The sequence below is a fragment of the Hylobates moloch genome, unplaced genomic scaffold, assembly GCF_009828535.3.
Source record: "Hylobates moloch isolate HMO894 unplaced genomic scaffold, HMol_V3 SCAFFOLD_11, whole genome shotgun sequence".
Classification (NCBI taxonomy): domain Eukaryota; kingdom Metazoa; phylum Chordata; class Mammalia; order Primates; family Hylobatidae; genus Hylobates; species Hylobates moloch.
Window position 1 is genome coordinate 21,067,521 of NW_026652286.1, and position 13,633 is coordinate 21,081,153.

The following is a 13,633-nucleotide window of genomic DNA, read 5'->3' on the forward strand; positions in this document are numbered from 1 at the left end:
TTTTGATTAATATCTGATAAAGTGGTTTGTTCTCTTGCCTTATGCCAAGTTTATGCAGATTTCTGCACAACCAATGCCAAGTATCCTCTGAAAACAGAGGCCTTTGACATTTTGTCTTCATAGCACTAAAATCTTACATTGAGATTTGGGTTTTGAAGGCTTAATGGATTTAAGAAAATTAAGCTAGTGCAGGTAAGAAATTTATTATTCCTCAAACCATGTGTGAACAGAATATATAAATACGGTGCCTTTGGCAGGTATTTTAATGTCTATTTTTAAAATTGAATTTCAATTTTAATTACAAAAGAAGTGATGGGGCAACCCCATTGTCTTCTTTCATCTCAAGATGAAGATGAAGCCTGTCATCTTTTCACTAAAGTTCTTGACACTCTGGAGGAGTAACCAGAGATGATAATTCTGTTTTTCAATGTTAAAAATACCACGTCATTTCAGAGCTCATTCATTTCCCAAGCACTTATTGATATATCACTTCATTTCATCTTTCTCTACTTGCTCATCCCACATAGATCATCGTCCTAAGGGCTTCTATACCTGTAATACTACAACAGCCTCTCTTTTTCCTTCCTTCTTCTTGCCCAAATGTTCCCAAGTGTAATTCTACACTAGAGTCAACTGGGGAGCTTTCAAAAGACACTGAGGACCAGGCCCCAATCCAGACCTTAATTAATTCACAACCCTTGGGGATAGGGCTTAAATGTTATTTAATTATTTATTTTTTCTTTTACATTCCTCAAGTGACTCTAAAGGGGAGCTGGGTTTCATAACCACTGCTCTAACCTCTTGCCTAATCATTGTATCCTAAATTTTACTGTTAGATTCATCCTCCTGGAACTCTGTTCTGCTTACCTCACCATTTGACCATTCTGTAGCCCTTAAAATTCATTCCTCTATGAATGTCTGGAATATACTATTCCTTCCTAGTTCTTTGTTTGATATTCTACCATCTCAGTTTCCCAAAATATATTCCCTGTCACTAATTTTGCAAAAAGTGTTTCTAGTTGTGCAAGTCAGATCCTATTTGTTAGTCTTTATTCCCTTACTTCTTTATCACCTGTATTCAATGAATGAATCATAAGTTATGTTGATTTTACCTCCAAAACAGTCCATCCACTTCTTTTCATCTCTACCTTACCTCTATCAGTGAATCATATTGGGCATGGACTACTGAAATAAACTGAGATGTTCTCTCAACTCCTTCTCTTTTCCTGCAGTTGATTCTCCACACAATCACCAATGAAACTGCTGTGAAACAAAATCTCTCATCATATAACTCTTGTTAATGCTTCCTTATTGCTCTTGAGAAATCATTTAAGTGTCTTCATCAAAGTCTGTGTGGTCAGGCCTCTAGCAAATTCACCCAAAGAGCAAATTCCTCTTTGGGTGTTTCACACTTTTGACCAATATCTTCCAGCTTTCTCGTATTTCCTCAGGGAGCTGTGCTTCTTCACACATGCTGGTTCCCTCTTCTCTTTGTCCTCTGTAGTTGGTAAATTCCTACTCATTCTTCAGAAATTAGCTTGAACATCATTTCCTCAAGACCAGGTCAGGGCTCCCTGTTTTATGCTCCTATAGTAACCTGTCTTTCTTAATTGCACTTTCCACATTTTTAAGAAAATCACTATCTTGTTGTCCAACATCTGCTTCTCCCATAGATTATAAACTTTATAAAGTTAAGGAAGGGGTATGTCTCTTTGACTTTCCATTTTATTCTCATGCTTAACATGGTACTTAGCATATAAAAGATGCTCAGTGGCTGATGCTGAATAAACAAAAGAATGCATGCATGCATTAGCAGAGAGGTTTTGCAGAGCCAGAAGAGTTACAGGGTTTGTTTTCAAGGACTCAAACATTCTCTCCATTTCAGGGAGGATTAAAAGCAGTGGTGTGGACAGATGCATTTCAGATGGTTGTCATGATTGTGGGCTTCTTAACGGTTCTCATTCAAGGATCAACTCGTGCTGGGGGATTCCACAATGTATTAGAGCAATCAACAAATGGATCTCGACTACATATATTTGAGTATGTCCAATGCAACTTCTTCATACTTTACAAAGACTTAGCTACATGACCTTATCTCCTAAAATAATATCTTGGGCATCAAAGGAATATCTTTGTTCACTCATTTCTCTCTGTCTCATAGCTTTGATGTAGATCCTCTCAGGCGACACACTTTTTGGACTATCACAGTGGGAGGAACTTTTACTTGGCTCGGAATCTATGGGGTCAATCAATCAACTATTCAGCGATGCATCTCTTGCAAAACAGAAAAGCATGCTAAGCTGTAAGTTCTCAGTCAAGAAAAATTTTAATGTTTTATCTTACCTTATTTGGTACTTATTATATATTAATACTTCCTCGTGTGTGTGTGTGTGTGTGTGTGTGTGTGTGTGTGTGTGTGTGTGTGTATGTAAGAGAGAGGCAGAGAGACTCACTTAACTCTTTCAACTTTTTGAGCCCAGCATTACTACTGTCATCTCAGCAGGAAGTGGTAGAGCTGGGGTGTGAACTGAAGTCGGTTTGTCTTTTCTCTCAATTATTTGCTGCCTCCATTTATTGAGAAATTACTAGATTAAATTAGGTACTGTGGGTGGCAATGCAAAGGTAAATAGCTCACATTTCTTCCTCACTTGATTTAGCATGTGGTCTCTTCAACTATCATTTTTCTTTTCATGGGTTAAAAGGTAAACTGAGGCACAATTAAATTTTTAAAGAGTTTATTTGAGTGAACAGTGATTTATGAATTAGGCATTTACCAAATAGAAGTAGCTCAAGGCCTCCATTGAGGGAACACAAGGGGAAAAATTACAGGTTAAACATGGAAGCAAGGCAAAGAAAGTATTTGATTGGTTACAGCTGTACAGTTGTCTTACTTGGTCTATCCGATTGGAAATTCCTTAGTTAGATATCTCTAAGTTAGTTGGTGGTTTCTGAGTAGTTAGCATTGTTTCATTTTTTTCTTTGATATAGGCATTTACCAGAAATAGCCCAAGTTAAGCTTCATTTATATTTGCAAAGGTTAAGCTCACTTAACAGATGTTTGTACTCTTAAAGTTTCCAAGGAGAGGTTAAAAAAATAAGAAAACAAAGGGTAATATAGCAAGCCACAGTGGAACTTCAGCTGCTCTGACTCTTTCCTGGTCTGCTTGCTCTGAAGGATACAAGCAGAGGCACAAGCCTTTTGCATTTTCCAAGCCCTGCAAGCCACCCCATGCTCCAAAATAGAGACCAAAGTTATATACACTTTCACAAAACTGGCAGAAATAAGCCAGAACTGCATCCAAAATGATTCTTCATCTTCAGTGCTGCTTCCCAAGGTTTCAACCTCCCCAGCCTAACCAGGATACTCTAAACTTTTCTTGGAGAAACAGTCACTATGAATATTTCCCCAGGTGATTTTAAAATGCTTTCAATGCACAGTTTCTTATTTCACTAAATAAAATACAAAATTGCCTGGAAATGATTCAATCATTTTGTAAGTTGAATTCCAAAAGGAGAACTGTAATGTTCTCCTTATGTATTTCATAGCTCTCAGAATACGGAAATAAAAGCATTATCTGGTGTTCCATCAATTCACTGGTAATATATTCAAATCTTATTACAATAAATAATATTGTAACAAACCCTCCACACATGTGGTCATCTCTTTATCAAATAGCTGTGTTATTGAAAATGCATGTGACTTTGATCCGAAAAATTCATTTAAAATTCTGCTCTAAAATAAATTATAGTTGGCTGTACCTGTAAAGAGAAGAATCCTTTGGTAAAATAAATAATAATTCTTTGTTATATCTAGTTTGTAAAAATATTATGAGTTTATATTATTTTCTTTTGTGAATATGCCTAATTTCTCTATGTTAATACCTGAAAGTTAGGAAATGTGTCTTTTTAATCATTTTTCCCCACAAGACCAAGAACAATGCTTTGTGTTTACTAAATGTTTATCACTTATTAAACGAAGTAATGCCTCGAGAAGCATTGTGTGTATGTATATACACAGGGACACACACATGTATGGATGGGCATATATATGTGAGTGTGTATGTGTACACACTCATACACACACATATATATATATGTAAATGAAACTTAAGGCTAACTAATCAGAAGCCACCAATTAACTTATTGTTATCTAGTTAGGAAATTTCCAACAAGATAGACCAAGTAATACAATTATATAGCTGTAATCAATCAATATGTGTACACACATACACACATATTTCTGTATATAAATCTTAAAACCTCATTTAGTAAAGTAGTTTAATTCAAGAAAAATGAATATAATCCCTTTCCTATAGTTGCCTGGAACTTGGAATTTGTTGTACTAGTATTTAGTGAGTATGAAAGCTGGCAGAAAAGGAGGCATACTCATGAAGAAAGAAATGTACATAATTTCCTAACAAATGTACATAATTTTCTAACATTCAGGACTGCCATTCCTGGTTCCACTCATGCCCACTCCCATGAAGGGATTAGGACTGTGATAGTAATTTTGTGAGACTATTGAAAGATGAAACATAAAAATTCTCTTTAGAAAAGGGTTCCCTGAGAGAATCTAAGGTGATAGGGTTAATAAAATTCAGAAGAGAGAAATCAGTTCAGATGTTTGGTATAGTTGCAGTGCACAGAGCTGGAGGGGAGATTGCTGTGGTGAGAAAATGGTGAGGGGTCCCATCTGTCACACAGCTGGAGCCTTGAGGGCATTCAGGGGCATCTGGAAGCCACTCAGAGCCAGCTGCTGACTGACTGTCACCTAGGAGGCTCTGCAGATGCTGATGACATGTTCTGGTTTTGTTCCATTATCTGAGAGCCTAATGTAATTAAGACATTCCATGAGGCTTAGAAAAATCTCTGGTACTTGAGGAAAATAAATCCTGCAAAATAAGTAAGTAAAAATACATCCATAAAGTTCACACTAAAGGTGGGCATGGGTTAGAATCAGAAGTGGCTCACATACATGCATTTGGTTTCATGACCAGAAATGTGATTACTCACCAAAGACAACTTAATCTAAAGCCAAATCTTCCTTGCACCTAGAAATAGTATCACTTACCCAGACACTTACATGTGCTTCCTGGAAGCTAACTGTGTTTCTAATCCCTTGTTTATCTTTCAGGTCTGCTGGTAGCAAATGGTGCTATGAGGGTAGAAGGAGTTGATGCAGGATATCACATCCCATCTCCCAGTTACGATGAGCACATCTACACACAGTTGCTTTTCCATTTCCATTTCCTTAGTTTATTTTCCCCATGTCTCTATCAGATCTAAAATTATCTTATTTATTTATTCATTTATTTTCAGTGTTCATTACCTGCTTCTAATCCCAAAATGTAATCTCCACGAGGTTTATAGCATTGCTTCCTGCTATAGCCACAATACCTAGAACAGGGCCTGGTACAGAGAGTTGCCCAATAAATACTTTTTGAATGGATCAACGAAAAAGCCTATTTTACAAACAGAAGAATTAGCCCTGTATAGAACCCAAGTCCATTTCAAATGAGAAATGAATTCAAAATACAATGACTTTAATGTTCTATTGCCACTGGTTTCTCATTCCACATAGTTGACTGATGAACTTATAAGATTGTTCTGGATAATATATGACTGTCCTCTGTATAGCTATATAACCTCCACATATTTTTACAGAGTGTAATTCATTAAATCCTCATAATCCTGTAATAAAAAGTAAGGCAGTTATGTTACATTCTTTTTACAGATGATATAACTGACTCAGTGTTATGTGATTTGTCTAAAGTCACACAGTTGTTAAGGATAAAGACTTATAAATCCAGGTCCAATGGTATATTTTAAAAAGAAACAGTGTAAAAAATGCAATTATATAGTAATGAATTTCTACCATTAATTTCTTCAATCATTTCATTATTTCTTACCAAAAAATAATTTTATATTTGCTATACGCTGGAACTGTTCAGTGCTCTGGGAACACAAAACAATAATACATGAATAAATATAGAATTTCAGATCATAAATACTATAGTGACATAAATAATTATAAGGAGTAGAAACTGACAAGAGAGCAGGAAGTGACTATTACAAAGAAGGAGGAACAGGAAAGCCTCTCTAGCCGGCCAGAGCAAAGGCTTGAATAGAGTTGGCCTGAAGGTTGGAGACAGCAAGAGTACAGCTAATGCAATTATTGGTATTGCTCATTTTATGTAGCAATTGTATTCCCAAAGCCCACCAAGAAAAACAAACACATAAAAATCATTGCATTGGCAAAATACTTTCACGGAAGTACACTTTGAGATAAAAACTTCTTCTAAACTGTGAAGCGAAAACTCCTCTAAATGGGATACTTATCTGGTGTATTTGCCTTATAAATGTGGACTTTGATTTAAGGGTCTTCTGAAAATCAAGTACACCTGTACAGTATAGGTTTTAGAGGACTTTGAAATAAACATGTGTCTTTATATTTAAATATGATTCCCTTCAAACAATGACTAGATCTTAGACAAGGTTCAGGGTTGCTCTCTTGGCCCCCTGCGGCCATCTCCACAGTGAGGTTGTTTATTCTCTCAGGCCAAGGTAAGGCCAGCCTACTTTCATGTCCTCTCTGGAATTGAGGAAATTAGTAAAATTTTGACTTTCAAAGGACAGTAATGAATACAACATAACTGTAGGATACTACAAAAACATCCAGGCTGGAATTAGGCATATCTGTGGGTTTTAAAATAAAATGAATTGCACCACATAATATGGGTAAGATGATCCTAAGTTTTTCATATTTTCTGTTGTCTTTTTAAAAAACCAACTCTAACTTTTATCTGCATTAATCTCCAAAGTGAATATTTCCAACCCTTATCTATTTCTGTATTAGCTCATTATCCCTCTGGAAAAAGATGTTAAAAATGTAAGTTGCCTTTTTGACAGTTTTATGAATTGAGTAGGGGGAAAATCACTTGAAGTTATATAATACGAGTTATTGGTATGTGAAATTTCATCCAAGAGAATAGATCTCATACCACACATATTAAGGCTTTGCAGAAAACCGATTTCAAAGGAAAATTCACTTAAAATCTTACTTTATTTAAATTTGGTAATGAGTCTAAAAATGTAATATTCTCAAGCAAAAAAAAAATAGCAAAAGTATACAGTGTAGTGATTCTTAAAGACTATAGAATTTTATTTTACTAGCAAAAAGGCCCAAAACCCTTGACCTTGAGTACTTGGTAAAGACCTCACCACACTATGATATGGTATACAGGCTACCAATAGGCCCATGTGCTCTTTTCTAGTGCCTTGTATTTTAACTTGCTGGGTCTCTGGATCATTCTGGTGTGTGCTGTCTTCTCTGGCTTAATCATGTACTCTCACTTTAAAGACTGTGACCCTTGGACTTCTGGCATCATCTCAGCACCAGACCAGGTATGGGTTTTCTTGAGGACAGTGGCGAGTGCCTGGAATGAGCGTGCTTCTGGCTATTGGTGGGTAATCTTGGCCTTTCTCTTTTTCTTCCTAGACTGCTTGCTATTTCTCAAACCCCAAGAAGTTGGTTTCTTTCTTCTCTTGGGTGATATCAGCACCTACCAGGTTCTAATACAGGGGAATGAGCATGTAAAAAAGAGGGCACCTTAGCCAGGCGTGGTGGTTCACACCTGTAATCCCAGCACTTTGGGAGGCCGAGGTGGGCGGATCACCTGAGGTCAGGAGTTCGAGACCAGCCCGGCCAACATGGCAAAATATCATCTCTACTAAAAGTACAAAAATTAGCTGGGCATGGTGGCGGGCACCTGTAATCCCAGCTACTCAAGAGGCTGAGGCAGGAGAATTGCTTGAACCTAGGAGGCAGAGGTTGCTGTGAGCCAAGCAACACTTGTCGTGCCACTGCACTCCAGCCTGGGTGACAAGAGTGAGACTCCATCTCAAAAAAAAAAAAAAAAAAAAAAAGAGGGCACCTCACCTTATTCCTGAAGACAAGGTCTGGCAGCATAGCAAGGCTGGAAAGAGTGGAATGCAGGCTTGAACCATGGCTTTAGATGTTGCTGCTGCCTTTGGACTCTTCCTACAGGTTTCACAGTTGATTAGGGAACCTCAGATTGAAGAAAACGACCCTTATTTCCACAATGCCTGCCTCTTTTCATGTCTTCTCAGCATAACATAAACATCGTGCTGATATACCACAGTAAACATGGTTTTGAAAACTCCATTTATGGAGAATATGCTCAAGGGAAGTAATCATTTGCCTTCCCTCTCTATATATATTTAACTGTCTTGCTCTGTCAAAGAGGGGCTCCTCTACCACAAACCTGAATGTAAAGTAGTACATCATACCTAGATTCCCTGAAAACTTCTTTTAGGGGCTTGATTTTAGGGCTTAGTTGCTAACATTCAGGATAAACGGGAAAGAAAATGGCATATATTGAAAACAAGGAAAATAAACTTCCTACCTCCTTTTGCTAAAAGGCTATACTCCCACATATCAAACACTGATGAGATCATCACTAATCCTATTTTCTCTCTCTCTTTTCTTTTCTTTCTTTTTATTTATTTTTTTATTTTTTGCCTCCTCTTCAGCTGATGCCGTACTTTGTCATGGAGATATTTGCCACAATGCCAGGACTGCCAGGACTTTTTGTGGCTTGTGCCTTCAGTGGAACTCTGAGGTTAGTATAGCAACAATAATCTGATGATGATGATGGAAAGGATGATAAGGATGATGGTGTAGTGATCAACAATATTTAGCAAGCACTCACTGTGTGTAAACTGACCTTCTGAATGTGTTATTTGTATTTGCTCATTAATTGGCACACAACATATGAGCCTAGAACTTTACTCATCATCAGTATACAGATAAGGAAACAGATTTAGCAAGACAGAAAAATTACCTACGGTGAGTTAGTAAACTGCAGGGGCTGGATGGAAGCCCTGGTCTGTCCCTACTCAAGAATTTCATGCTCATTATCCTACCTTGTCTGATGCTAATTGCCCCCACACTTTTGTATCACCTTTACATAAAGCAGCTCACTCTGCTGGCTCTTCTCATTCATTTGACTGCAATATATATAGTCATGTGCCACATGACGTTTCAGTCAATGATGGACTGCATATATGATGATAGCCCTATATTTTAATACCATATTTTTATTATACCTTTTCTATGGTTAAGTACACAAGCGCTTTGTGATTGTATTACAATTGCCTACTGTATTCAGGACAGTAACATTCTGTCCAGGTTTGTAACCTGGGAGCAATAGGCTATACCATATATCCTAGGTGTATAGCAGACAATGCCATCTAGGTTTGTGTAAGCACATCATGATGTTTGCACAATGATGAAATCACCTAACAGTGCGTTTTCTCAGAGCACAGCCTTGCTATTAAGCAATGCATGGCTATATATTCTGCACATCTATTCTTTGCATTCCATTGATCTCATCTTTAATAACACACTCAGACAGCTAATAACTTCCATTCCCCAAATAAGGGCGTTATTCTAAATACAAAATCATTCACACATTTATTGTGACAAATATTTTAGAAGGCTTATATTATACCAGACACAGTTGGTGACATCAGGGATACTGCAGAGAACAAGACTGACATAAGCATTGTCCTTACTTATATAGAGTTTGCTTTTTAATAGACATGGAAGATGGCCAATATGTGAGTAAAAAAGATAAACAAGATTGTGTCTGAAAACAGCAAATAGTATAAAGGAAATAACAGCGTGTATCCTAGTGAGAGGTGAGGTCTGAGGATTGTAATTTTGATAGGGTCTTTAAGGAACTCCTTTCTGAATATATGATATTTGTATTGAAATCTAAAAGATGCAAAAAAGCCAGCTATGTGAAGAGCACAAGCAGGAACATTTACAGGCAAGGGGAAAAGCAAATACTAAAGCCCTGGGGAGACAAACTGTATGGAGTGTTTGAGGAACAGAGGAAACACTGGCACCTAAGGCCCTGGAAGGAGAGCAGGTGGGGATGAGTTAGAAGAGGTGAGCAAGAATCAGATCACAAGCCTTCATGAAATGGTAGAGTTTGCATTTCAAGTGAAATAGGAAGTTATTAGAAGGTTCGAAACCAAGGGAGTGAGTGATACACAAATTGAAGACTTGGTCTTCCGTGTCAGGAAGATTTGAGCTTTCCTCTTTCTATGTAAGAAGAATAGCCAATTGACCTAGGTTAAGGACTTTTTTTCTCATTTGTTCATTGTCTATTTGCTTTATTAATGACATTTTTGACCACATAAAGATTTTAATTTATATTAATGTTTTACATTATGATTTCAGGATTAACATCATTCTCAGAAAGGTTTCTCCATTCTATGATTGTAAATAATCAACCAGACACTATTCTAGTATACTTATGGTTTTATTAAATATTAATGTTATTAAATTATCTAGACTATACATATGATATAAGAAATTAAGTGAAGTTCCTGCTTTATTTTCTTTGTAAACTAGTAACCAAGTTGTCCCATTTGTCTTTAATAAATATGCCATCTTTTTACCGCTGACTTGAAATATTACTTTTATTACATTCTATATTCTTCTATGTATTTGATACCTCTTCTTAATTATCTTTTACATTCTTTTGATCTACTGGTCTTTAGCTATGCCAACACAAATAATTTTGATGACTGTACTTTAAAATATAATTTATCTATTAGGTTGATACCTTAATTAATTTTATTTTACAGAATTTTCCTGATATCTAGGGGTTTTTAAAAAATATTTTTAGTTGATTCTTTGGGGTTTGATTGCAATCAAATATCTACAAATACTCGACTTTTTTTCTTTCTTTTTAATAGATGCACTTCTATGTTTATTCTTTCATGTAATTGTGCTTTGAGAACAATGATAAATAATTAAGGTCATGTTTTATTATGTACTCTAAAAGGAATATTTATTTGGTTTTACAATTTAATAAGATACTGACTTTTGGTTTGAAAGGTATTATTTATATTTGAGAATATTCACATAAATTATTTTAAAAGTAGAAGAATAAAATTCATGTATTTATGCTAATTTTAGAAAAGATGTTTATCTGAGTGGTATATTTTAGTAAAATTTTAGCATCTTTGAAATGGTTACATATTTTTGCTCTTTTGAAACTTTTAGTATGTTAATATGTTAACAGATTTCCAAAATAGCAATATCCTTGAATTTATATAATGACTTTACCTTAGGATTTTAATTTAGTATATTGTTGACTTGTTTTTACTAATATTGTTTTTAGAATGTTGCATCAATAGCACACAGTGACACTGTCCTATGGTGTTGGTACTAGGATCTCAAGGACACTAAGGACAGAGATAATGAGCACCAGAGACTCAAACACCAGTAAGGGTCACACTCTGTCCTTTCTTTTGTCCCTCTCTACATGCTTTATTTTTTGCCCTCTTACTCTGAGGCTCACTCTCTCTAGACTGGAGAAATATGGCTGTTAACAGATTATATCCCCCATAAAAGAATGGTTGATTCCTTTATCCTAAGTCCCAAATTTTCAAGGAAGAAACACACTGGAAAACATACGGTATAGGGAGATTACTACTGCCACAAGCACAAGGAGACTGTGGGAATAGAGAAAGGAAAAGACCGGAGTAGGGATAGAAAGGGGAGATACTGGTTGAGAGGTAGGGGAAAAAAATATTTCCACTATCTTGTAGTAGCCTTAGAATCTGAAAATTGTCATATGGATACATCTGACTACCAAAGCAACACTGCAGAGGTTCTACAAACCTTACCCTTCTGGGCAAAATTCAACTTTCTGCTCCCTCCCACCCAAAGGATTCAAAGATTAACCTTGATGTTGGAAACTTTCACAAGATGCATATTGAGACAAAGATTTTGGGAGCATAAAAAGTCCTTTTATTTAATCTCCTTCTCTCCTTATTTAACTTTTATGGAGCTCCAGATAGAAGAGGAGTCTGGCAGGGATCACATATCATGTTTTGATTCTTAGGAAAGTAAGAATAGTACACCCAAAGCACTTAGTTTTCAGATGTGGGTCTTGGACAGTTTTTACTTCTGGTATATATATCACTTAGAGAAGTCATAGCTATATCTTGTTCTCAAGTGAGCACTGGAGGATAACAGAATAATTTTTAATGAATATCAATGGAAAACTTACAAATTGCTAGACATCTTTTGTTCACTGGCCTGTTTCTTTTCCAGAATTTTTTTTTCATAGTTGTGATTTTGCATCACTTGAATTGAATATGTTATCTATTCCACTAGCTAAAATATTCCGGGTCTGTATGAGGAATTGAAGAAGGTCTCATTTTATTCTGTAAAGAAAACCCCAACGTTCAGGTGCTCTGTCACCTAAGAAAGTTTTAGGTCCAATAAGATTGAGCTCTGATTGGAAAGTGAGAGACAGAATATCAGAGGTTTTATGCAGTTTCGATTTGTGGCTACTTCCCAGTCTTACCTCTTGCCACTTACAATATCATTCTAGCAACTCTGGTAGCTTTAGGTTGTTGAATGTAACAGCTCCTTTTTATGTTGAGACATCTATATGTAATTTTTCCTTCATCCTACAACATCTTTTTCCCACTTTGCATGGATTTTCCCAGTGCCTGTCACTTCCTAAGGAAAAGGTTTCCAAACTACATATCAGTTTAGGTCTCTGTATGTTCTTACAGCATCTTGCTATTTTCCTTCACAACTACAAGCAAGTAAATAATTGGCTGTTAAATGTTTGTGTCCCAGTTATATTGCAAGATCTATGTCTTTCTGGTTCACCATTGTATGCTTGATACCCAGAATGAATAAAAGGATATATAAATAAATGAATGAATAATTAATGAGTGGCAGGCTGTACTGATTCCTGGTTAGTCACTACTTTTTGCCTCCACTCCAACCTGAACACACACATAGACACACACACACACATTTCCTCTGGTGTTGCCTGCTAGTTCATTTAACCTCTTGTTACGGGGAATTAGTGGGTGTTAGATTATGAAAGCCTAGCTTCTTCACTGTAGTTCATGGAAAAATTTTGAGAGCAATAGCATGGAAAAAGATTTGAAAGATGAGTAAAGAGGCCATAAAGTTCCCATGGAGTCTCAGAAGATAGAGATATGTCTGCATCTGTTTTTTCTAGAGCCCTGCCTTATCTATCTGCCCTGGACAAGAGGGCAGGCTGGTAGCTCCGCCTTATATAGCTTAGACCATGTTCTCATTTTTCTTTCCTTATAGCACCGTGGCTGCCAGCATCAATGCCTTGGCAACAGTGACCTTTGAGGATTTTGTCAAGAGCTGTTTTCCTCATCTCTCCGACAAGCTGAGCACCTGGATCAGTAAAGGCTTATGTAGGTACAGCTGGTGGACCTTCTATTCCGTATCATGAAATGTACATGTGGTAGATGTCAAAATCCTGCATGTGCTATTCAGGACACACTTATAAACACAAATGCACAGTGAGATATGTGAAGAATCCCACATATAGATTCTTACACTTCCAAAGATCCAGCAGAGTATCAGGAAAGAATGACTAGCTAGTTTACCTTAACTGACTTTATTTTCAGATACTCTTCTATACTTACCCTACACTCTAGACAAAGCTTATCCAACCCACAGCCTGTGGGCCACATGCGGCCCAGGATGGCTTTGAATGCAGCCCAACACAAATTCGTAAATTTTCTTAAA

General features: G+C 36.6%; 2 protein-coding genes across 5 annotated transcripts in view; one reads left to right on the plus strand and one right to left on the minus strand.

Moving 5' to 3' along the window:
- The window catches only part of BBOX1 (gamma-butyrobetaine hydroxylase 1), a 480,949-nt gene that overhangs the window by 438,391 nt on the left and 28,925 nt on the right, over positions 1-13,633 (minus strand). The window lies entirely within an intron of this gene.
- SLC5A12 (solute carrier family 5 member 12) overlaps positions 1-13,633 on the plus strand; it is a 51,802-nt gene that overhangs the window by 15,894 nt on the left and 22,275 nt on the right. The window contains exons 5-9 of the mRNA XM_032166384.2: positions 1,886-2,040; positions 2,162-2,302; positions 7,275-7,404; positions 8,554-8,642; positions 13,184-13,296. Of these exons, the coding sequence (XP_032022275.1) occupies positions 1,886-2,040; positions 2,162-2,302; positions 7,275-7,404; positions 8,554-8,642; positions 13,184-13,296 (628 nt within the window). The remainder of the gene's footprint in view (positions 1-1,885; positions 2,041-2,161; positions 2,303-7,274; positions 7,405-8,553; positions 8,643-13,183; positions 13,297-13,633) is intronic.